The sequence below is a fragment of the Coccinella septempunctata genome, chromosome 5 (genome assembly GCF_907165205.1).
Source record: "Coccinella septempunctata chromosome 5, icCocSept1.1, whole genome shotgun sequence".
Classification (NCBI taxonomy): Eukaryota; Metazoa; Arthropoda; class Insecta; order Coleoptera; family Coccinellidae; genus Coccinella; species Coccinella septempunctata.
In genome coordinates, this window is record NC_058193.1 from 38724752 (window position 1) to 38749188 (window position 24437).

At 37.7% G+C, this 24437-nt stretch overlaps 6 protein-coding genes across 7 annotated transcripts; 4 read left to right on the top strand and 2 right to left on the bottom strand.

The window, feature by feature from the left end:
- The first annotated feature begins 6 nt into the window (after positions 1-6).
- LOC123313486 (ras-related protein Ral-a) lies at positions 7-1954 on the top strand. The gene is made up of 3 exons (XM_044898393.1): positions 7-528; positions 595-769; positions 903-1954. The coding sequence occupies exons 1-3, from the start codon at positions 215-217 to the stop codon at positions 1017-1019; spliced, it is 606 nt and encodes a 201-aa protein (XP_044754328.1). The 5' UTR covers positions 7-214; the 3' UTR covers positions 1020-1954.
- A 269-nt stretch (positions 1955-2223) lies between these two features.
- On the bottom strand, positions 2224-5860 carry LOC123313479 (GATOR complex protein WDR24). Its single transcript, XM_044898384.1, is given in 9 exon segments — positions 2224-2542; positions 3136-3594; positions 3658-4045; positions 4149-4508; positions 4564-4812; positions 4859-5072; positions 5130-5352; positions 5408-5524; positions 5606-5860. Coding segments are annotated over 9 exon segments (2409 nt in total). The 5' UTR covers positions 5739-5860; the 3' UTR covers positions 2224-2276.
- Positions 5861-5887: 27 nt separating this feature from the next.
- On the top strand, positions 5888-7221 carry LOC123313482 (intraflagellar transport protein 57 homolog). The gene has a single exon (XM_044898390.1). The coding sequence runs from the start codon at positions 6015-6017 to the stop codon at positions 7218-7220; it is 1206 nt and encodes a 401-aa protein (XP_044754325.1). The 5' UTR covers positions 5888-6014; the 3' UTR covers position 7221.
- A 76-nt stretch (positions 7222-7297) lies between these two features.
- On the bottom strand, positions 7298-11451 carry LOC123313478 (GATOR complex protein MIOS-B). Its single transcript, XM_044898382.1, has 13 exons — positions 11182-11451; positions 10915-11115; positions 10541-10852; positions 10272-10464; positions 10012-10208; positions 9790-9959; positions 9427-9683; positions 8791-9154; positions 8595-8733; positions 8405-8540; positions 8144-8354; positions 7895-8085; positions 7298-7510 (listed from the first exon to the last, which is right to left on the bottom strand). The coding sequence occupies exons 1-13, from the start codon at positions 11291-11293 to the stop codon at positions 7426-7428; spliced, it is 2568 nt and encodes an 855-aa protein (XP_044754317.1). The 5' UTR covers positions 11294-11451; the 3' UTR covers positions 7298-7425.
- Positions 11452-11523: 72 nt separating this feature from the next.
- LOC123313487 (ras-related protein M-Ras-like) lies at positions 11524-13168 on the top strand. Its single transcript, XM_044898394.1, has 5 exons — positions 11524-11677; positions 11730-12003; positions 12055-12208; positions 12263-12425; positions 12487-13168. The coding sequence occupies exons 2-5, from the start codon at positions 11817-11819 to the stop codon at positions 12577-12579; spliced, it is 597 nt and encodes a 198-aa protein (XP_044754329.1). The 5' UTR covers positions 11524-11677; positions 11730-11816; the 3' UTR covers positions 12580-13168.
- A 1271-nt stretch (positions 13169-14439) lies between these two features.
- LOC123313450 (RING finger protein B-like) lies at positions 14440-24353 on the top strand. 2 transcript variants are annotated; one of them, XM_044898335.1, is made up of 9 exons: positions 14440-14581; positions 15513-15722; positions 18848-19039; positions 19350-19472; positions 19755-19894; positions 20589-20766; positions 21350-21552; positions 21775-22069; positions 22129-24353. In XM_044898335.1, the coding sequence occupies exons 1-9, from the start codon at positions 14572-14574 to the stop codon at positions 23100-23102; spliced, it is 2325 nt and encodes a 774-aa protein (XP_044754270.1). In that variant the 5' UTR covers positions 14440-14571; the 3' UTR covers positions 23103-24353. The 2 variants fall into 2 exon arrangements, with proteins under 2 accessions (XP_044754270.1, XP_044754269.1); XM_044898334.1 differs by having other exon boundaries at positions 14440-14565.
- The last annotated feature ends 84 nt before the right edge of the window (positions 24354-24437 follow it).

Genomic DNA, 24437 nt, shown 5'->3' on the forward strand with positions numbered 1-24437 from the left:
GGCGGAGTAGGTGTGTTGGTCAGTGATATGTGTCAAATAGTGTTGATCTCTTTAGGTGAATCAAAATTTTGAAGGCGAGGCCGATTCAAATATTTCTCTTTAGGGTTGTTATTGAAACCAAGTGAGAAGTGAGAGAATATCGTTAAATAAAACTCTAACTTTCGTACCTCGAAAAATATTTAATTGGTGAAACACTTTCGTGACATATTGGACAATGGCTAAGAAAGCAACAGTTCAACCTGCTCTACATAAAGTTATTATGGTAGGCAGTGGTGGAGTTGGAAAATCGGCACTCACCCTTCAGTTTATGTATGATGAATTTGTTGAAGACTATGAACCAACCAAAGCTGACTCATACCGTAAGAAGGTACTGCTGGATGGAGAAGATGTTCAAATTGATATCCTTGATACAGCAGGACAAGAAGATTATGCTGCTATCAGAGACAACTACTTTCGAAGTGGCGAAGGATTTCTCTGTATATTTTCTATAACGGAAGATGAGAGTTTCCAAGCCACACAAGAGTTCAGGTAAGGTAAATTGACAATCTTAGAGAGAAGACTTCAATTATTAATTCGTCAACAATTCGATTGTAGAGAGCAGATATTGAGGGTGAAGAATGATGAGAATATTCCATTCCTTTTAGTTGGTAACAAAAGTGATCTAGATGATAAAAGGAAAGTTTCCTTCCAAGAAGCAAGTGAAAGAGCAAAGCAATGGGGAGTGCCTTATGTTGAAACATCGGCCAAAACAAGGGAGCATGTTGATAAGGTGAAGTTTTTCATTTTTATTTTGTATTTAGTCAACTGTCCTGCTGGGACACGTAAACTTCTAATGGGTACTTCCTGTGGGACCTCTGTATAGAACCTAAGGTACTAATTAGGCAATAATAACTTATTTTCAGGTGTTTTATGATCTTATGAGAGAGATCAGAGCGAGGAAAATCGAGGAAAAGACAGTAAATAATGGTAAGGGTAAAGACAAAAACAAGAAGAAAAAACTCAAATGTACCATTCTCTGAAGTACAGTAAGCAAAGTCATCCTTATTTTTAGTTCTAATAATCTTTTATATTTATTGTATCTAAGTTTGTATTTTCATGTATTCCAAGGAATAACCGTTAAATTATGCACCTAAGCCTTCTTAATATTGATTTTTATATATAACCAAAATTTAAACCATTTTAAAAAAGTGGATTATATTGTGTACTTTATCAGTTGTTTAGACAGTTAAAACATTTGTGTTGTTATTTTCTTCAAAATATATTGAAATTAGTGAATTTCTTTCTATTGTTTTTTTTTTTAATAATTGATCATTAGAAATTTGTATATTCTGAAAATTTTTGGGTTTCCACATTATTTGGATATTCACACCTGGAGCAAAAATATATTTTTCAACGTTCGAAAATATGGTGTTTTTCATATGCGGTTTTTGAATATGGAGAACCTAACCAATCAAATCGATGAAAAAATTGAACCAAAGTATTATAAGGTGGTTTCTTCAGTTCTCTCGCAGAATTGGGAAATCCATTTATACCTACATTCCCATTTTATAAACTTACGATAAAAAAAGCCTGTTTGCTTTTATTTAGTTTTTTTATAAGACAGCAAACGGTCATTGTGTTGTGAAATGTCATTGAATTAACTTGCTCTTAACTTTGGAAATTCTGAGGCACAAATACTTTAATGGATGAGACTAAAATGAGATTATACATATAATACGAAATAAATATTGTTAATTTGGGTCTGCTTAGTATTGTTTTCTGTTTGTTCGTAGGAGCTTGAGTGTTTGGCACCACTGAAGGTGTGTCAACACTGTTCAAGTTTTACATCACTTAAAGGAAAAATTTTGCTATATTATACAGGATTTGTGGGAATCTGTTATACCTATTGTATTTTAAATGTAAGATTGTACTGCCTTTGCAATTTGTTTAATAAATATTATCAACAAAATTTCAATCAGTGTTTTTACTCTACCCCTTGGAAAGAAATCAGTGGATTGAGTTGAAAAAATCTTCCATTCAACTTTCAATGAAATCAGAAGACCTGAAGAAAGAAAATAAAGGTAGTCTTGTTTTGAGAGAGTCGAAGAAAATAAAAACATTGATTTTTAATGATGAAATCTCAATCAGGGCATTAAAAAGACTTCGAAACAAATACTGCTCTTGATTTGAAGTGAGGTATCTTTGGTCATTGTTTTAAAATCTATCCGACAGAGGAAAAGTGCGTAAAAATCGATAGGTATATTAAATTTACTACACAACAATGTTCCTTCGGTCCCTTATCTATACTCGCAAAAATGTCCGCACCCTGTGGGACACATGTTATTTTTCGCAATCCACTGTTGAATGTGCCCCATGTGACCACCGTGAGAACATCCCTGACACCAGACATACAATCCTTTCACCACCTGATGACAAACGCTGCACAGGGCGTATTCCGACGAGTGACATTTGTCACATAACCACCCTATCCTCTGTAATGGTTTGTTGCATTTGCTACAGTTGGAGTTGATCCTAGTGGATTGCTGATTGAGCTGACTTATGCCTGAAACACACACTTCAGGAATATACCGAAGTAATGATTCAACTAAATTAATAAACTTTTGTAGTTCAATCGTTGAGGATTCTGAAGGAGGATTATTGCCAAACTTCTTTTCTCACAGGTCTGTTGAAATTTATTTAAAGCTAAAATGGGCAAAAGAACCTCATGTTAATTATCAACCCGAAGTTGGAATCTATTTTAAATAGCCCGCCCTTAGAAATGTCATATTCGTCTCGCATTCTTATTGGTTCACAGAAATTCTTTCAACTAGGGATGGGCGAAAAATATCGATACTTTTCCAGAAAATTATCGGTACAATATTAATCACCCTTGCCCAGCCCTGCTTTTAACTGTCACGTCTTCTTATCCAGTTCAATGTGTCTTATCAAGAAAAGTTTGATGGATTAAACTCATCTCAATTTTTATGGAATCAGAGTGGTCTCAGAAACGTCAGTGAAAATGATGTTTGAATTTGGGCGGCTTTCAGTTCAATTATGCAAATACAACCCTCGAAAATATAAAAATGAATGTGAAATCGGCATTCAGATCGAATTTTCATGCTTTTCTTGCCCATTCACCAACATCGTCATGCCTACCTGGAATCCAAGACAATTTGATAATTTGAGTTACGATATCCCAAAGTTGGTATCTGGTCAGCAGTTCTATGTAACCCGAAAGCCACTGTTCCTGCGTCGCTTCATCTAATTCCACAAGACTCTTTCTTTGTTCACCCAGTACTATCAGTATACAAACGGAAGTCTGTATATCGCCCAAGGTGACGTGGTATCTCAAGGCATCCACCACTATGCTTCCTGGGTCCCATGCCAACTTTGTTGGTACCAAACGCACAGTCAGTATACCTGGTGGATGGTCTTGAACGGATGTGATCAATGGAAAAGGATCCTCGTGAATGTCTGGAGAATTTCTATTGGGGAATTGATCCGCTGGTGGAGATCTATCGAGGATTTCATGTCTGATTGGGAATGCCTCGTTGGGCAAGGTCCAATCCTGCTGAATAGGTATCGGTTGGAAAGACCGATAACTATTCCTGAAATCTGATTAAAAAACTTGAGTTTCAGACTCTATTCTATTCAACTTGAGTAGACGAAATTACTCACCAGATACTATACCGTCAAACTCCATATCCAGCTCATTTTCACCAAACGAAAAATCTCCCTTTGGCAGACCAGTCCGATAATTGAGATAGGTTGGAAAACCATTGTTATAAATAGCAATGTGATCAACCTGATCTTCATTTTCAGTCTCGTCGCTAAATTGAGCTGCAGGAGTATCGCCATCTAACGAAAACTGCATTAGATATCTCTTCTACAAAAAGAACCCATTTTTACCTTTGGATAATTGATCATTCCCCGAATTATCTAAATTGACTAGGGACGATACCAAGCCAGTCATCGAGTTTTCTCTGTTTCTAGGCGTGATAACTTCCGAATTTTGCAGGAACTCTTCACCATACATTGTTTGCACTATATTCCAAACTTTCGCGATCTGAAACAACAACTTTCAGTTGACCAAGGCCAGGACTTCGAGCCCCTACTGATACCCCATAACCTCAAACGTCTGATTGACAGATGTCAAAATATCAACTCACTGATGCTTTTCCACACTCCTTGGCAACAGCTGCATTATGATCGCACATTTCTGACAAAGTTCTTCCACTAAGTATGTAATTTTTGGCAAAATATAAAAATGCATCAGATTCCTGACTTTCCTGAATGTTTTTCGTGAAATGCTGCAATATGCTGGCAGTTTGATGGAAATAGTCAGGGGGAACACTTGTCGAACTTTTTCTTATAAGACCTATTGTGCTTTTTGTAGCAGTATTGTTAGAAACTATAATTTTTTGTGCGAAGAGTACTTCCCCTCTCTTGTTCATCGAAACAGCCTGTGAATTAGCTTTACTAGCAGGACGATCAGCGTCGCTGAAAGCATGATGAAAAAGGGTACAATCCTAAAATAGAATTTTCAAAATATTCCCCTCCGATTGCAGCTATTCACAAACTTACCCGTCCAGTGCTTAGAAATGAATCAGGATCTCCTTTCCATGCAATACCACTGGCTATATCTTTGTGCTCGTTGAAGGCTGCATAAGGTATAAAGGGTCTCCGAACATCCCAAATATTTATTGTGGAATCTATGACTAGAGCACAACTGGCGATATGGTACTTTTTCTGAGGTCTCCATTTAACTTGACCTATTGATGCTATTGTGTGGATGGTGTATTCCAGAGTTGGTTTGTTAGTTAAATCCCAAACCTATGGACAACTTATTATTCCAGAACAACAAGCTCAAATCACTTACTTTGATGGTTTTGTCCCTACTTGCTGTGGCTAACCAAGCCATTTCTGGATGCCAGTCACAGGCAAATATGGGGCCACTATGTGCAGTATACTGTTGCTGGTATCTGTCTGGTTTCCTTACATCCCATAACTGTACACTACCATTTTCAGAAACAGAAGCAAATGCATAAGGATTGTGTGGACTAAACTGAACGTCACGAACACTTTCGGTATTGCTGAAAGAAATGGCTTTCATTTAAAGCAAAAACTATGAATAGATTCAGAAAACTTGCCTATAAAATATTGCAACAGCAGATGGCATTCTGATATCGAAATATCTCATAGTACCATCTTGTGAACCAGAAATCAATCTGTAAGGTTCAGAAGTATGAAAATTAACTTTATTCACAGTCCGCTTATGTTCTTGGTAATCCTTTTCCTGCATAGCCCTTCCTGTTTTTGATAAGTTCCAGACACATACATGGCCATTTGTTGCCGCAGTGGCCAAACAATTGTCTGAAGAAAAGAAATATGTACTATATCTCAACTTTGAGCTTAAAATTATATTTACCATCAATAGAGCTCCACGCCACGTCGTTGCATGAAAAACAGGTACCCAAGTGCTTTGACGCTCGTAAATTAAGAACTTCTTTGAACTGATCATCTTCGATATAATAAATTTTGAACACTAGAACACAATAATTTGGAATGAAACAAAACGTACAGGTTATTCCCTTAGTGTGAAGTATTCGAAAATTCTATCACTTACCATTTCTTCCAGCTATTGCAACTTGGGTGTAGTCTTTATTCAAAGCTAAAGCATTCACAGGACCCTCTTGGGCACAAGAAAAAGTGCTGGCCATCACAGAAGCATCTGGAGTGTGGACTACTGTGAATGGCATCGAAATATGTCTCTGTTATCAAAACGATTTAATCATGTTGAATCACATATTTCATTTAAAATATCCAACAAAAAATAGTAAATATGCGTTGTTGATAAACAATCTTTCAGGTTAGGTATTTGATGTCAAACAGATGTCAAATTGTCAGATGCTTGTCATCTGAAGTTAGCTACGCTGAAACCGGATACGGAAATATCGATTCAAAAACGCGCTCAATCACAACAAATAAGTTGAATCTTTTCGACTTCGTTTTACAAGATATTTAGCGCAAATAAAATGTTTAGATCCGAACCACGAATAATAGTTGACGAAGATGTTGAAACAAATACTACGAATTCCTTTGTTTATCATGCGATGATGGAAGATTTATTAGAAAAGCTGAAGATTTTGAATTATGAAAAAGAGTTTTTGGCAAATCTCAAAATGAAACCAATCCATAGGTACTATTATATTATCCCAAAAAACCCCGGCGAACAATTTTATTTATTTTCATTAATGGCAGCCTGGCTCATTCGTAAATCGGGTAGAGATATCGAACAGCCACAAGAATCGCACGATCCCAATGATACAATCTCTAACATTTTGGAACAAGTCAAAGCACTTGGAATTAAAATTGAATGTTCTCCTAATAAACTCAAGCAAGGAGTTGGAGAAGACGTGGTTTTCCTTTTGAATCAGTTAGCGAACATTGCTCTAGAACATACCAAATTACAATGGAGTCCTCTGGTACTGCCTGAGGAGAAAGAGGAAGAAATCGAGGTAATAGATGATGAATCAGAAATAAATCTGGAAAGAGTCGAAGAAGAAATGATTGCTGCCTACTCAGATGATTCAGACGATGAAAATCTGTTCCATATTGGGGACATAAATGTTAATGATAGAAATACAGCTCCAACACAAATTCAAATCGATACTGATGAAGATAACTGGAATCTTGAAGTGGAGAGAGTAGTCCCTCGATTGAAAATAACAATAAGGAATGACAACCGAGATTGGAGATCACATTTAGAGCAAATGAAACAGTATAGGAGCAATATCGATCATTCTATGCCACTAGCTAAGACACAGCTTGAGCGGCTCTATAAGGAAATATCTTCTGTGTTAGACAAAGTGGGAAGTAGAGAGAAATATCTGAACAGAGAGCTTGACACCATATTAGAAGATTACCGTCAGCAGTTAGACAAATTATCGAAAGTAAAGGAAGATTACAAAAGAATAAGTGGTGGGGTTGCTGAAAGAAATAGAGAATTGGCAAAACTGAATGATAGATTAGACACGATAAAACAGCAAATGGAAGAACGAGGGAGCTCAATGACTGATGGTACTCCATTAGTGAACATTAAAAAAGCTGTTTCTAAGATTAAACAGGAAATCGTTGAAATGGATGTTAGGATCGGTGTGCTGGATTGCGTTTTATTACAGTCAAGAATCAGAGATGAAAAACAAGTATCTAACGAATTCAACACTTCTGCAGTATTCTGAAAGAACTATTAATCCTAAGTACTTTTTAAATTTCGACATGTTCAAATTATGTAGGAAATAAAACAAGGTTATAAAAATGTTTTATAAAAAAATATATTTCATCATTACACACTAATCAGGAATATCGAAAGGAAATAAAATTTAAAATTACATTACACACATAATATTCATAAAATTGTTGTTTTTCCAACTTGTATCACAATCATTATTTGGCCATCATTGAGTTTGTTATTGAATCTATGTTGATACATCTACAGTTGCATGCGGTTACTGGACACTCGGAGTGTTCTCTGAAATAAATGAGAGCAAATGCAAAACAATGTTATTTTACGACAGTTTTGGCAAAAATTATGCGCCATAGTACACACAAATCTGGCTGATCCGCCTTAAAAAACAATAATGAAATAAATTTCGTGAAAGCCGAGGCCAAAAGCACTACTTTTTGCACTGATTCTATGCATCCAATCCGTACTACCCACCCCTGTTCATGATCATTGAAAAACTGACGTGGATTTGTTTACATTTGCGTTAAGGTTAGGCAAACGTCAAAAATCTCAATTTTTCGGGCTTTCTTCGGTCATTTCCGATTTAGCACCAGGGTAAGAGTGTTACCCTGGCACAGCTAAGGAAACTAAGAAAATATAATCAAGTCTGATTAGATTTAAATCACTCACTTGAACCAATGCACCATATGAGAGGCATGGCCGCCATGTCTGCAAGTCTGGCACCAAGTGAACCAATTAGGAAACTCCATAACTTTCGTACTCTCAACATCAGCTGTTGGCGATACTGTCTTAGTCCCCATATGCATCAAGCATATGGAGCACCTTGGAAGGGGTTTTCTACAATTGGGGCATGATGACATCTGAAAAGTAACAAAATTCACAAATCCTCCAAACTGACAGTCACGATTATTCACAAACCTTGAGATTGTTGGAAGCACTGCCCATCCTTGAAAATTGACCCCTAGTTCGATTCAGTCCCTGCATGCAAGCCGAGATGCTCTTTCCACAGAAATTACAAGATACATACACCTGTTGCGGTTGCCTCTCATTAGGTCGGAAAGAACTCAGCATTATGTCGAATTTTGCCCTTTCATTCCACAGTTGCCAAGTATCCAGCAGATTTCTGTAACTATAAGCGAAACGTTCCACATGAAATTTGAAAATTTTAGAGATACCCACTTCTCGATCCATACTCTAACGGTGTCTGGGTTGACATCATCGGAAAAAGCCTGTGCTGCTATTAAAGCCGTAGACTGAATGTCTCCTGTGACCTCTAGATACTTTTGCAGTAACTTGATCCCATCTGGAGTGGCTCCTGAAATAAACTTGTGAAGTTTTTGGAAAATTTAAAACAGACAATTTTCGCTACCTGTAAGTAGTAACCCATCTAGATTTCCTTCTTCAGTTAGTTTGTCTGATAGTTTTTTCAAATACCCATGCAGTTGTTTATCCGGTAAAAACATGCAGGCAAATGCTATTCTATCATCGACAGCCATACCATTTTCATTCTGAAATGATTCAAATGTCATATGTCAAATCATAACCTAAGTGTCACATCAACTCACCAGCACATTATCATAAGTGTAATTATCCGAGGTTAAAAATGCGAATATCGCCCTTAAATAAGGATCTGACATTTTTCCCTTCAAGGACGAACAAAACTGCCTCCAAGTGCTATTTTTATCATCACAGAAACCAGCTAGAGCCATAGCAACAACTTGCAATGGGGGTCCACCGGAAGCAGAGTTTTCAGGTGCCTTCCCTAGTATTTCTATAGCAGTCTTAACTTTCAAATTGAAAACGGCTAAAGCGGCGGCTCTTGTATATGCTTTATCTTTTTCCAGTTGCTGTATGTGATCGACTAGTGCGTTTGCTGAACTGTCAAAGTGCCAGCTGCACAGGTGCATTGCTTTCTGACGTTCTTCTTGTCTGAAAACCGAATTATAAAATCTAATTAAGAGCTTTCCGGTCATCAATTAGTGAATTTCCGGGGCCTCATGAACTGACAGCTGTGAAACGTCAATATTGTCATATTTGCTGACTGATTGTTAAGAAAGTTAGGTTATGTAAGTTTGATTTGACAGTTATATGAAGTGGCAGACGGGCGAAAAGTTCAAGGACTCTAAGCCCCCGGTGTATTGCACATCCAACTTGAAAATTGCTTGTGAATACCTTTTATGGGAGCATTTTGCAAAACTTACTTATAAATGCGTATACTTCCACTGCAATTGGGATTTCCCAAATCAGCCCAATTGAAGGTTACCATTTCGGACCTATTGATGTTAGGATCCAACCTAAGTACTGATTGTACACCTGGATGCTTAGAGAAGGCCTCCCGTGCCGAGTCCTTATCGCCAAAAAAGCCCTTTTCAACGAGTTTTCCACTCAGATAGAGCCAATTCCATAAATTAGACAGCATTTCATCTTCAACTATTTCACTGTTCTTCCAAAATTCATCCTGCAGGAAATAAATTATCAGTATCTATGTTCCAAAACTAATAACAAAGAACAGCATTGATAAAAATGATAAAAATTAGTCAAAAAAAGTTTTTTCAAACTCTAACCTTCAAACCATAACCAAGTTTTGCCCTCTTCTTGATGTGATAAGATATATCATTCAGGGTTGCATCTTGAATATATTTCATAGTCTTGCATCCATAGGTCCATACAATATTGGACGAAGCCCCCCAATTCAGTGTTATCCTGTCAAACACTGTGAAGTCAATAATAGACCCTATAAAACAGTCATGAAAAATAACGAAAGAAATGTGAAGTAATGATTCTACCAGATAAAGCAATAGTGAGAAAACGACTCTCGTCCAATAGATGCCAAGAGAATGAGGTTATGTTGTGGGGAGAACCTGGGAGAACATTTCTTTCCAAAACTGAAGGCTCTATTTCTTCATCTCCTACCACTGTATGTTGTATATCGTACAAAGTTATGCTCGAACTATCTTTTTGCAAGACTCCCAATAGGTTGTATCTAAATAAATGTTGAAAATGATTAGATCAGACACAGAATGACACCTAACCTAACCTTACTTACTTAGTAGGGCACCACTCAATTTTTACTAGTGGCTTAGCATGTGGAAGGGTCACTATTGGCTTTTCGAAATTCCTTATATCCCAGATGAATATCTGATTATCCAAAAATGACGCTAAATGTTTATCGTTATGAGGATCAACTGTTACTCCATATACAGCCTTTGTCAAATTAGATATAACCAGCTTATTTGGATCTGAAAGGAAAGTACAGTTTTTCGAGAAATGCAGACGGAGTATATCAGAGCTGGACAATCGAATTTAAAATCATACCTCTGAAATCAAGAAGTTTGATGTTTTTGTTGTTCATTCCAACCGCCATTTGTTTGCTACTTGACTTGAACCAAGAAATGCTGTGAGCATGCTCAGACACCCCATATTCAGCTATAGGCCTAGCTAGTTCAACAGCTGGCTGCACAGTATTCATAGGAATTCTACCAGCATTCTCATTTATCGTTGGATATTTCATTATGTCCCAAAGTAGTACAGCATAGTCCGACCTGTACTTTTCCAAACCCACCGCAAGAACATTATTGTCAATTGGGTTCCATACCACAGTATTGCAAGGACGTGAATGTCTTGGTACTGAAATTGATGGGCATGGAAACATTTCGTTATAGTAATTCTAACTAACAAGTTTATCATACCGAAGTCTTTTCCAGGCAATCCTTGAGAATCAAAAACACTTGAAGGCCCAAAAGTAGATAAAGATACCTTTCCATAAGTATTTCCAACAGCCAATAGCAAATCTTCATCGAGTTTAGGGTGCACATCTAAACATTTAATGTAATGATGGTTTGTGTTGGTGGATACAAGATTTGCACCGCAAGTGCTAGATAACTTGATGTCTGGAAAAAAAGAAAGGAATTTGTAACAGAGTGTGGATACAGAAATTACATCATTATCATAATTACTTGGGTTAGCATTATTCCGTAATTGCTGCACCTCATATAGAGATATATCAGAACCCCAGGTGATGAATTTATTTGGCTGAGGGGTCCATACTATTTCTAATCTAGCAGCCATTGTCTATACTGATACAATTAAACTGTATGTGATTGATTTAAAAGGACATGCTTCGTTTTTTTTTCCATATAATTGTTGATACTTCCACTTTATCATCAAAAACAACACCAAATGTAAATTTAGAGTAGAACTTGAAAACTGCACAAGCATCCGTTTGATAACAAACAAATTTAAGCGTACGCCACTGACTTCGTAGTTCTAATGTCCGACGTTTGTTGTCAAAGTGACAACCAAATGTCAGTTTTGTTTAGTGAACTGACTTTTCTTTCTTACGAAACTGATTGATTGTATTCTGTTCGTTCGATCTTCATATTCTTCATTTAGTTTTATTTGAAACGGCAAAACATTCTGGAACAACTGATTTCCCATCATAATCATAATGAGGTAATATTTAAGAGATGGCACATAACTGCTTGACTTTTCTATCTCTTTGCAGTTTCCCCTGATCAAGGATATTTCAGTTTAAAGGGACTACAAATTTTCTTTCACCATAGGAAGTAGGAATAGAAAATTCAGAAGCACCATGACTCGTCCTCCTAATGAAAACTTGCCAACAGTGAAACTTGTTGTTGTTGGAGATGGTGGTGTGGGTAAAAGTGCAATCACTATCCAATTTTTTCAGAAGCTCTTCGTAACAGACTATGATCCTACAATAGAAGACAGTTATTTGCAGCATGTGGAAGTTGATGGACAGTGGTGCATTTTAGATGGTAAATTGGATAATCAGATAATTAACATATAATACTGGATGTTGGTTTTAGTGTTGGACACAGCTGGACAGGAAGAATTCAGTGCAATGAGAGAACAATACATGAGAAAAGGGGATGGTTTTCTTCTTGTTTACTCAGTAACTGATAAGAATAGCTACGAGAATATTGTTAATTTTCATACTCAGATACTGAGAGTTAAAGACAGGTGAGAAAAGGAAACTTCCATTTTGTTCAGCTTTAAATTTATTCAAAATTTCAGAGATACTTATCCCATGCTTCTTGTTGCAAACAAAGTTGATCTTGTGCATTTAAGAAAGGTAACTGAAGAGCAAGGAAGGGAATTGGCTCATAAGTTGGGCATACCTTATATTGAAACCAGTGCCAAGGATCCTCCACTTAACATTGATGCAACATTTCATGAGGTACATTGCTGTTTAGTGCAGGAAGTTCTGGTTATGAATGATTTTATTTCAATTCTTTCAGGTTGTGCGTATAATACGCAACCAGCCACAAACGGACAATGAGAAGCGCAAAAAGAAGAAACTCAAGAAATTGGGTAGATGTGTTTTGATGTGAAGAAGTGTATAATGTAACCAATTATTGAGCTTTAAAATATTTATATTTGTATAATTGTATTTATGGGCATGTTAAAGCTTCATTGTTTTTAGCCAAAGATTTTTTTTTAGCTCATTATGTTTTGAAATTTCAACAAGACAGTGTTCAAATCGAGGGAATTACAATCATGTACAATGATTGCCTTCAACAGTGATATCTAATGTGGTTTCATTGCTGATAATGGTTGTGATTGGATTTATTTCCAAATTTTTTTATGGAAGTTGTTGAAATTCTGGAAATTTTTTACTTAGCTGTGTTATATATCTGTGAATTAATCCTTATTGTTTCCCATATGCTTCGTTGAAGAATTGATTGTACGTTTAAAAGAATATTGATTAATGATTGACAATAATCGTGACTACCCCAAAATGTTTTTATCGAACAGATTCAACATTTCAACCTTCGATATCTCAGTTGCACAAAAATTAAAATGATTCTGATCATTGTTTGTATACATATTTTTCAATGATGTTTTTGAAAGTATGGAGAATATTGTACTCCTGTGAAATATGTAACTGTTGGTAGAATGACAAATAAACTTTTGAGAAGATCTCAATTTTTTTACTCCAGATTGGCCCTTAGAATGAAAAGTTGGTATTGAGTAGTTCAAACTTTATCTTGCAAGCTGGTGGTTTTAAAAAGGGATGATTCTAATCGTGGGGGTTCAGATATCAAACATAAATGAACCTAATCATGAAGCTTTATAAGCATATTTGCAGTGATGCCCATTGGAAAAAACAGAGCTTTCTTGAGCAGAAAAACCTTTTTAGACGAGCGATCGTAAAACATTCCTCGTCAAGTAGGCTGCGGAATTATGAAGGATGATATTCTGTGCTTGGCGTGGTTGATTATTTTGTGGTTATACTTGTAAAACAAATTTCAAATATTTTTTGGGGAATCGAGCAACATTATGCGCGTTCAGTACCTGGATGGGCGACCAATTCACATTCATGGCATCGCAATATTAATGGCGTCCAGTCTCATCTCCGGAATTTCCACATAACATCCGGATTTCCCGTATCCATGGATACGCCTGTACGCGCAACCCCCAAAACGCGGCAGCTTTTCCGATGGGGGTTGGAAAATCTCAATCAATACCGCACTGGCGTGCTTTGTGAAAAGTACGAGGCGTCAGTTTCCCGCGTCTACACGAAAACAAGAGAAAATCGGGTAAATCCAGCCGGCGGCACGCGGCTCTTGTTTTGGTAGATGGTACGGACGCGTTTTCAGGGAAAAACGGCTTTTGGGGTTGGTGAATACGGTGGTTAAAGAGTGAGTATTGACTGTTGGAAAATAGTGGAAAATTCCGTGGTTCGTTTGATTTTTTTGGCCGAGGAAGAAGTGTAGTTATCGCGAATTGGACACTAGCGAACTGTTTGCGTATGTAAAATTTTTATAGGATTTATAGGTATTGGTAAAACCAAAGAAAAACCTTCATAACCCCCAATGACTCGAGTTGAGACTCGAAGTCATGGACAAATTTTATCAAATTCACGAGGAAAACTAAGAAAATAATTCATTCTACTTAAACATTTATGTTCAAGTTGATGACATATTCTAAATATTTCTGAATGCGTTTATGACCATTTTCAACTATTATATGATGTATTGACAACAAATAGTCTATTCACTTTTCTTGCCTTGTTTGAACAAGACTCTCATATACATTAATTCAGAGATCAACATGTCTCATTTCGTTTTTGCATGTACAATATCGGAGGATAAATTTCGAGGGTAGCATATTTGTTATTCATTTATTCAAACAACTTTAATCCTACCTTGGGTATTTGTCAATGTCATATTGATTAAAACGTTTTTTAATACAATTCACGAATCTGCCAAAAAGATGCGAAAAGTACCAAAATGATTTATCATCCACCTTAATAAACTATTCCGAATATACAATGAAATTGGACAGAGTTACGAATATACAAAAATATTTCGCAGGTAAAGATGATAATAAGTAAGATTCTCATGAAACACACTATATATAGTAGACACACATGAAATACAGGTGTCCCAACCCCAACGTAAATACGTGGTGCTATAAAATTGGTCAAACAATTCATTTTTCCAAACAATTCAGATAGGTCAAATTTGTTTAGCGAAGGAAATGTTTTGCAACAAAATGTATATTCTCATTTCAGGCAGAATAAATTAAGGTTCCCATATAAAAAACTCAACTACTCTCCACGTCTCATTATAGAAGAGGACCATATAACTTCTTCATTCTGAATAAAATGTCCTGTTCGAGGATTTTTCCAGTGAATAGTTTCCTCATAACATTATGTTGAAAAGCAGCTAGATTTTATGTGCGTTTTAATAAAATTAGTTTTACTATACAAGGAAAAACGTACATAAACAGTTTCAGAGTTTCATTAATACCTAGATATATTTAGATTGAAAGCAAAATTAATGTTATAAGATTTGGCTCATCCGAAACGATTAAAGGGTCCTTATTAACTAAGGGATCATTTTAGTACGTATGACTGCTAGATTAAGTCCTGAAATATGTTCACGTAAAATCCGGACCCTGTATATGAGAAATTTGAGTGGTCTATCCTAACAATAATTCCACCATCGACCAGGAGTAGCGGCATGAAGAAAATTCATTTTTCCTTCGAATACTAATTCCTGAATCTTGACAAACGCTTATTCATCGGCGCCTTCACGCTGTTAATTACTTTCACGATCAGATAAAGAGCGAAGGAGATATCAAAAGAGATTCATTAGGACTTCAAGTTCGAAGGACAAAACTTCCTAACGAGGAACATCGCCGCAAGGATCAAAGAAAATAGGACGCTACGACAACGTTTTTCCAACGTCCCTATTATGCATGCATGCATACTAAACCGAGAATTAAGGCGTTTAACTACCCCCTACTTCATTTGCAGGCCTCCTCGAGCTCTCGGAGTGCTGCGGGAGGGTACCCCAAGGCAGGGGGTTAGGGGGGATGTGGAGCACGGTGGCTACCCTCGACTGCACCACGCCGGCACCCTCTGCGAGGTCTAAGCACAGCGCTACCTTGGTCGGGGATCACGTTTACCTGTTGGGTGGAAGGAATGGCAACCTGCCTTTGAAGGATTTTTGGAGCTATAATTTAGGTGAGTTTCTGAAACTATTTTTTAGCAGCCACCTTCTCAATCATGATATTATTATGGAAAAAAACAAAAATGCTGTTTTTTGTTACTTAAAGAGGTTTGAAATGGTCCCAGCAGCTCAATATCTAACTAGAATAAGTTGTTTAACCACTTTACGTATTTTCCTTTTCATTTATTGCAATGCTTCTTCTATCTGCATGTGTGCTGCAAAATGGCGTATGCACCAGCCCAAATTTAACATACCTACCTATAAATAGTACCATCACTATCAGTTTTCTTCTTTAAAACCTCGTATAGAAGAAAAAATTGGATATACGAAATAAGAGTAGAAATTCCACGTAACAGAGTACCAAATACATTATCAGAATTAATGTCACAGTTACTTTTTGAATTTCAAGTTTATTGACTGCTAATTTTTGATGGAACCGTGTAATTTTTCGCTGAATCTATAAATTGACAAACAACTGGAATAAATCCTAGATGACAAATGAGGAAAATGGACAAGTTTCATGTGTCAAGTTACTCTGAAAGACATAATATTTATGTAATGGTCAGAATGGATGCAAAATGGCGAATGCGCATACTTGAAATCAGTTCAATTGATGATAATTTTGTTACTATCTACACTGAATTATTTCCATACTATTTAAACGAAACAAAAACAGATTTCAAATTGAAGGAAGCAGAAATCAAAGGAGAATTCTTCAAAAGCATGGATATATTGGAAATCTAAAAGAATATCACCCCAAGGTGTGGAAACAATTCGACTCAAGAAACATACACACCTCAATGATTCAACATCAAAGGAATTTTCACATAATTGGGTCAAAAAAAGGTATATTTTGACACGTACTACTTAAAATAACGAATTTACTTCTTCGAAACTTTTTGTCGCCAATAAACAGGCCTCGTCCCCAATCTGACGCTGCAACATTTCTTTCCGCCACTTCCGGATGAAAAAACGTGCCCATCGGAGTGCGATAATTAAAATCCAGTCGGTTGGATCGCGTTGGCGTCGAGCCCATTTAACGATTTCGCTGAGAGAGCCATTAGTTCGACCCTGTTAACGACTGTAAGGGCCCTTTTACGTGTGGCAGTGCAGATCCTTCCTGCGGGCAAATTGATTTGGCCCTTTGACGTCGGGAATTTGAAGGAATTGCATCCGTATACGGATTGTTCCTTTGAAACGCCGCAGGACCAGGATACTCGCCTTTCGTCTCGAGGATATCGTCCTTCAGAGCGGAAGCGATGATTGAGAAGTTGCTGAGAGAGTTTCTTCGAAATATACGACGTTGATGGTCCGGTGAGGAATGGAGCTGTTATCAGGAACATTCTGGATGAGAAAATTCAAGGAATTCAAGAATTTTCTATGTCGTATATAATCTGAAAATAGATGAGTTCTCTGAGCCTGAGAGGTATCCTTCCTGTGCAAGTAAGTGAGTGGGATTCGTTAGTAGTCTCATCCACTGAAAATCCTTCTCATAATGTCCGATTTCATATCAGAAAACTCTCGAAATTGATAAACACCGAACTCCCAGGCGATCTCATATCCAGAGGAATTCCGCAAATAGCCGTCCCTCTTTAATCGATTTACCGAGATATAGTCCCTAAAACCCCCCGGGAAGCACGGAGCCATCATAAAACTGGAGTTATACAAGCCGAGCACGAACTTCGTCCTGAAATATTATCCTGCCTCCTGCCTCCACAGATTCACGCTTGAAATCCCAGAATTTCCACGTATACACGTTTTACTTACTGTACGAGGGAATCGAAAACAGCAATCGACAAACTCCAATTTCGGAGTCGAAATCAATCATTGGCAACTGACTAGGGGAACCCAATGTGGCGAAGATGTGGTGTGGGCCAAAAACCTTAATTGGGACTCATGTAGCGCGATATTTAACCTATGTTCGCTTAATTTGTCGAAACGGGGGAGGCTTGATGGGAAAATCGATCGAAGAAGGGCCAAGGGTTGATTAAAACGGCATCAGTTTCCTTGTTGAGCCTTGATGGAGTCAGAAGAAGGGATAACACTTGAAATACATACAAGAATGAATTTGGATTGATGAATACGTAATTTTCGTAATCAATTTCAAAAACCCTTCAATTTTGAAGCTTCTATCGACTTTACCAAAAACAGAAGCTAACTTGATGAAGCTTCAAAATTGAATCGTCTTTGAACTTATTATGGAACTAGATGTAAATTATTTTTCTCCTATTCTTCAGCATAAGATTCTCTTTTTCTTGATTTTCTTGGTCAATTTGGAGTTCCTTTTATAAACAGGTGTTAGATGATTGTTCACCAAACTAGTCCCCTGAAATTTGACCATCAGACGTTGAAGACTCGTATAAAATTAAAAAATATCTTCGTTGAAATGTGGTGCTTCTAGAAGTTGGTAAAATGTCCCTCTCGACTCTCGAATATTATTCAATTCTTTATACAAAAATAGTGATCTATCGCCAATTCTCAGAGTGGAAAACCCCATCGGAAGACCACGAAACCCTTCTGGGGAAAAAGCCATCAATCAGGTGCCAGTCCGACACTCCAAATGGACCTAAATCGGAAAGCCATCGAATAAATCGACACAATACGTCCTCCTCTAGTGTTGTCTGATACAAAGCACTCAGCGCAATCAAGGAAGACGTCTGGGGATGTCCCACAGCCATTGCCGGCTAGGATGAGGAATAATGGGACACTTGATTGTCTGAAGGGTCTATCGGCTTTTTCCATCTGCATCGAATCCCCCTTGCCTCGAAAGGCATAAAATTTAGCCACGATAAAAGCGCAACTGTGTACCTACAAGGGAGACAAGACGTTTTAAGAGGTGCAGGGAAAAGCAAGCTTTAGTTATTCCACTCCGACACCTGGGGTTGTTCTTGGGGGAAAATTCTTCGAATTAACATAACTGAAGGGAACATATGCTTCTTACGATTTATAGGTGAAGTAAATGAGGTGAAATCAAGGCAATATCTTGAGAGGGAAGCATGATTTTTAAATTATAGATAATTTTTGGAGCCTTCTACATACATATAAAGCATGATGAATGATAGCTGTTGCTATAACCTGAGTTTCAATATCTTTCAATCGTCCACTTTTCCTTTGGAAAACCACAATAGATTTTTTACAGTTACAGGAAAATGGCAGCAACTGAAACCAACAGGTGACAAGCTACCCTGTTTGCAAGAACACTCTGCAATAGCCCATAAAGAAAACATCTACGTTTTTGGGGGAGAAGTAGGGTTTTCAGCAGGGTCTGAAACTCCCCTCTGGATCTATGACATCAAAGCAAACACTTGGAGGAAAGTCAGGTCGAAAAAAGGTGAGTTAGTAAAATGTAGACAGACTTATCGAGCAGCCATTAGCCAAGATTAATCCAAGAAACGTCGTCAATGAGTTGAACGTAAACGTTCTCATTTCTTGGCTGAAATATTCATCAGATTAAACTTCATAAATTACATATTCCACGTTCCCTATTTGTGTACGATCCTAGATAAGCCATTTTCCACCATTTTCCATGAATAATTCAGACTTTAACCGTTCCACCTAATAAATTCGAAGAATCTGGCCGCTTATGCTGAAAATCTACCTTATCTAACGTCATCACGCCTGATATAACATGTCGTTTGCAGGCTGCGCTGCTCCCAAAGGCCGTCGTGGTCACACAGCCCTGGTGTTCAAAGGTTCGATGTTTATTTATGGGGGCTACCAGGACCTGAGGGGATCATCCAGCGAGTTATGGGCCTTTCATTTCGGTAGGTTGAATTTTTTACGACGAGGAAATTGACGTTCTTATCCTGCCTGAGTGTGATGGATCAGTTTTGTGTCCGGACAAGGTTGATGAGGGTTGGTTTTCCTCTATTTCACGATATTCCGCATTGGAAATCAATTTTTCTTGAAAGAATAAATTTCAAGCCTCGCTTCGAAAGTTTGGATGAATTGAGAGGGAAAAATATTGTAAATTAAATGATGGAGATCGCTTACATTGATCCAGACTATAATTGATAAGCTTAAATAGATTTTATTCTTCCTATTAGATACTGAGTCATGGCATCTGATATCCAGCTCTTCGAAAGGGGTACACAACAATGACTGCTTCCCAGCACCAAGGCATAAGCATTCTTGCATAATCCACGATGATTCTTTATGGATTTATGGTGGAATGACAGATCTACAGGTGAGTTTCACCCCTTGGGGATAAAATGTCCATTTTTACTATTTCGATTTAGGAAGGTTCAAATGCAAACAGCAATCAACTCTTGCACCAACCGCAAAGGACGAAAATTAAACGAGAACACGAAATTCATTAATATACGTATCACAGAGCCGGCCTAACAAAGCACCACGTAACTAGAATATCCTCCCTCGAAAGCGACTTTAATCTCTTAGGTATTCCTGTACAAATTACTCTTGAATTAAACTCCCTTGCTACAGTCCGTTCACCGACGTCTCTACAAAGGAAGAGTAATGCCGGAACTTCGAACAGAATTGTTCAGAGGATTGTCGACAAGCTGGAACGGTCTGGGGTTATAAATGAGCAGGGTGAACGTGTATAGCTCCGTGTAGAATTTTAAAGGGTGGGATTTCATGAAAAATTGACGTGTGACAACACGCTTTTTGGCTGCTTTGTGGGTTGTTGATCGAATATATAATTAATGAAAAGTATATGTAATGTGCCACAATGTAAAATGTTCTCGAGGGGTAACTCTCCATAGCATTGTAATGTGTTATACAGTATGTAACCTTCACGAAAATTATACTCTTCTAATACCAACTGAAAAGATCGAATCTCTTTTCTTTATCATCAAAATTATCGTGTACGACATTCTGTAGATGGTGGCAATCAGAGAAACAATAATTTCCGATTTCAGGAGCGGTCCGATCTTTGGAGATGGGACTCGAGGACTCGTGTCTGGACCAACGTGAAGACCAAGGTGAATCCTGGACCTTTGCACAGCCACGCAGCCTGTAGATTTCCCTCTTTCATGATTATATTCGGGGGAGAGAGGGGAGGAAATCCCACGAACGAGTTGTGGAAATTTCATTTTGGTAAGTGCACTTTATTGGGAGGAATACGCTGTATAGGGAATACGAAAGATGATATTTTCAATTGGATACCGCTCTTGGCACTTAGAGACACATTGTGTGTTGCAAAACTAGGAATGGAAGTGAGAAAAATATATATTTCGTAGAAAATTTATGCTGGTCATAAGGAAATCGAAATATACGGGGAGTAAATGAATATTTTCTTCTAGAAACCAGAAATGGAATTGAGCAGGAGTTTTACGGAAGTTTATGAGCGTGATGTGTTTGGCTTAACTGATGTTTGAGTGTTATTAATGAAAATTCAAATCTGTGAATCCCTGTTTGATATTTCCTTGAATGTACAAGTCCCAGACGCCTGATGGGATAGCTCAAAATAAAAAAAATTAAAAATCTTCTTTGTATTCGCAGCCGACTCGATCAAATATAATCCAACGATTCTGTAAATCGAGCATAACGTCGTGAAAACTATCCAAGCCATCCGCAAACTAAAACCTACCCTTCCCAGGATAAAATACGATCCGCAACTAAACATTTCAACGGCCCATTTCCGGCAATTTCGCCAGCCCTGAACGCTCATCTATTTCAGGTGCTGAAACGTGGGAAAAGATGGTGACGCCCGGCCTGAAGCCCTCTCCTAGGGCGGAAAGCATCGCCCTGACGATCTCCGAACTGCTCCTCAAGGACCCCTCTGTGCATTCCCTGGAGACCAAGGCGGCGAAAGTGCGATCGAGGACCTGCAATTCAGCCGACAGGGGCGGCAGGCACTCCTCCTATCTGCCGAGCAACAGGGTGAGTCGATGCGGACACGATGGGGAGGTTTTTCATAACCACTTCCCCTATAAAGCCATGATTACATTTTTTCACGATTTACAAAACCCCTACGGCGGTTGGAGCCTGCCGTTATGAATGATTAACTTTTTCAGGTTCCACCGAGAATATACGAATTCGTTTTGACTTATGCATGCAAGAAATTGCTGTCTGAATCTTAAAAAACTCCATACCTTTCCTTAGGTTGCTCCGAGCGAAAAGACTTACGTATTCAACCCCTCCCAAAACAACTACACGGACGGTAGCAACGACTTTAACCACCAGCAGAACCAAGACAACCGATCCTCCAGGAGTTTCCTACAGGAAATCTCGAAACTGTCCCAAATCAACATCTCGAGGCTCAACAACAAATGCAGCTACACCGTACTGACTGGATGTAACGGAGATAGCACTGAGAGTCTACTGAAACAACACGCCTCACCCCAGAACGCAGAAACGGAGCTAAACTTAGAGATGGCGTCTTCAACTCCTGCAAGAAGTGAGTGAAATACCACCGAACCATATAAACTTTCATTCGAACCAATATTTCCCTTCCAGGTAAGATGGTGAAATCGAAATCAGCCTTTGTGATAAAGAAGAACAGCCCTGAAGCCTCCCCAGATGACAATAAGGAATATACCACGAAAAAACGAGTAGAATTCGACATGTCCAGCGTGAAGATAACCAGGGATCCCATATCTGTACCTAACTTCAGCCTCATCAATCTACCAACGCCAGTACTGACCCCAGTAGAAGCCGCTAAGCTCGTTTACTTAGACACAGATGACGAAAACGATCTTGGTATAGAGTATCGAAACAACAGAGAGAACGCTTTGGTGGAATCTGAGTTGAATGTCTTAAAAAGAAGCGATAGTTACAGTTCCCACCTTGGCTACGCTGATAACCCCCTCTATCAACACATGGTCAATTCGAATTCTTGCAAACTGGAGGAAAATATCTCTTCTACTTCCGACTACGCCAGTATCGAAACCATGAACAGACTATCCTCGGCAAGTAACTACAGCGTGAAGACCACAACCCCCTTAGAAGAGAACGTGAAAAATAGGGAGAGAGACAAACCTGGTCCCTTTGGCTTCTGCAATCCGAACTACATGAGGCCAGACGTTAAATCTAACCTCATCAATGGAGACCAAGACAGGAAAGCCTTCGTTCAGATCTTGAACAATGTTGCCAAAGGGGATTCGCGTGGATCTCAAGAAGATATATTGGAGATGCAGAACTGTAACGAAAGTTACAGCAGAAACACCAAGGTTCTTTACAGAAATTCTGCAAGGTTAGCTAGACCTCCCAAATCTCTGTCTATAGATTGCGGTGCTAGGGTGAAGGACAACAACAAATGCAGGGCTCTGAGTGCCAGTGGCGTAGATAGGAGAAAGAAATTGGAAAAAGTTGAGAATAATAATGTAGACAACACGTTTCCTTTCTTCATGTATCTGATTGGAGGTAAAGAGCATGGACAGGTTACTGTTTTTCAAAGGCCTATCTCCATATGGAAATTGAAGTTGTGCTAAAGCAACTATAGTTGAAAAAGCTTCGGGAGAAGTTTCGGAATAATGTTTTGAATTTAAGTGATTGCTACATATCCTTGCATTTTTGTTGATGTTATGCTTCATTTCGATTGTTTATTCATTTAATCCTACGAATAAATGATTAATTTTTGGATGAACATGAGACAGTTGAAATTGAAAGATCATATCAAACGTCTGTTGAGATTTTCTGTTTGAACTGCTGCCCAAATTCAAGGCGAGATCTATAAACGTTTATGATTTGCTTCTTCGAGGTAAATTGCAACAAAAACAGGAAAAATTACAATAACAAATGACCTTCTACACCAATTAATATATAAATTTGTAGGAAAACGAAAGTCAATTCTAGAAAATAGAAATACAGTAGAGGAGAAGAAATTAAATAGTGTCTTAGGAACTGACAGATGAAAGACTGACCCTAGACCATGCTGTAGAAACTTGAAACTTATTCTTTCGTTTGCGACAGAAATTTTTTTATTTTTACGTAGAAAATTTGAATGTTGTAGTATAAGTAAGGAGCATTAATAATTTTCCAACGTCATTCGAAGAGATATTAATTTTCTAAACTGTTCTTTATATCAGAATCGTCCATGTTTTTCCTCAATGTGGGTAAGTTCATAATTAGTGCCAAATATAAAATATGTAAAGTGTAAACCTATTGAGAATGTAGATAGTTGTTGATTTTTATAACATTGGGATGAACCTATGTGAAAATGTTATCGAAAATAGATAGAAGTTCATCTTGTTCGTGAAAAATTAAATGGCTCTAAAGATTCATAGAGCATCCATGAGTCTATTTTATGTACGTTTTCGAATTAAATTAGCAATCGAACATACAAAATGATGTGTTGTTGTGAAGATTAATGTTAGAATTCTGTTGAGACGATTTTTGCTGGCACTGAAGAACACCGATTGGAAGATGTTGAAGAGAAATATATATTTTTTGGGAGTGAAAATTTTGTGTGCAATTATATCTTGTCACTATTTTTGTAGATGGTATGTTTGGGACGTGTTTCTGTTATAGATTTATATTCTTTTTTCCAGATTTGTCAAATGTGAATAAACACTGGCTATCCCTATTTTCGACAGTGATATTTCAAGGAAAATCTGTTTCAGGATTTTTTTCAACAATGAGATCTTTTTTTCAGACTGATTTTCCAAAATAGGTGACAGAGAAATTCTGCAATGTCGAAAGAAGGAAAGAGCCTTTATAGACTATCAATTCAATAATCTATAATCCACAGAGTCGCAGTGATTTTTAGTGGTCAGGGAGAAAATTTTAGATCAATAATGGATTAATGTGAACTACCTCCTTTTCAT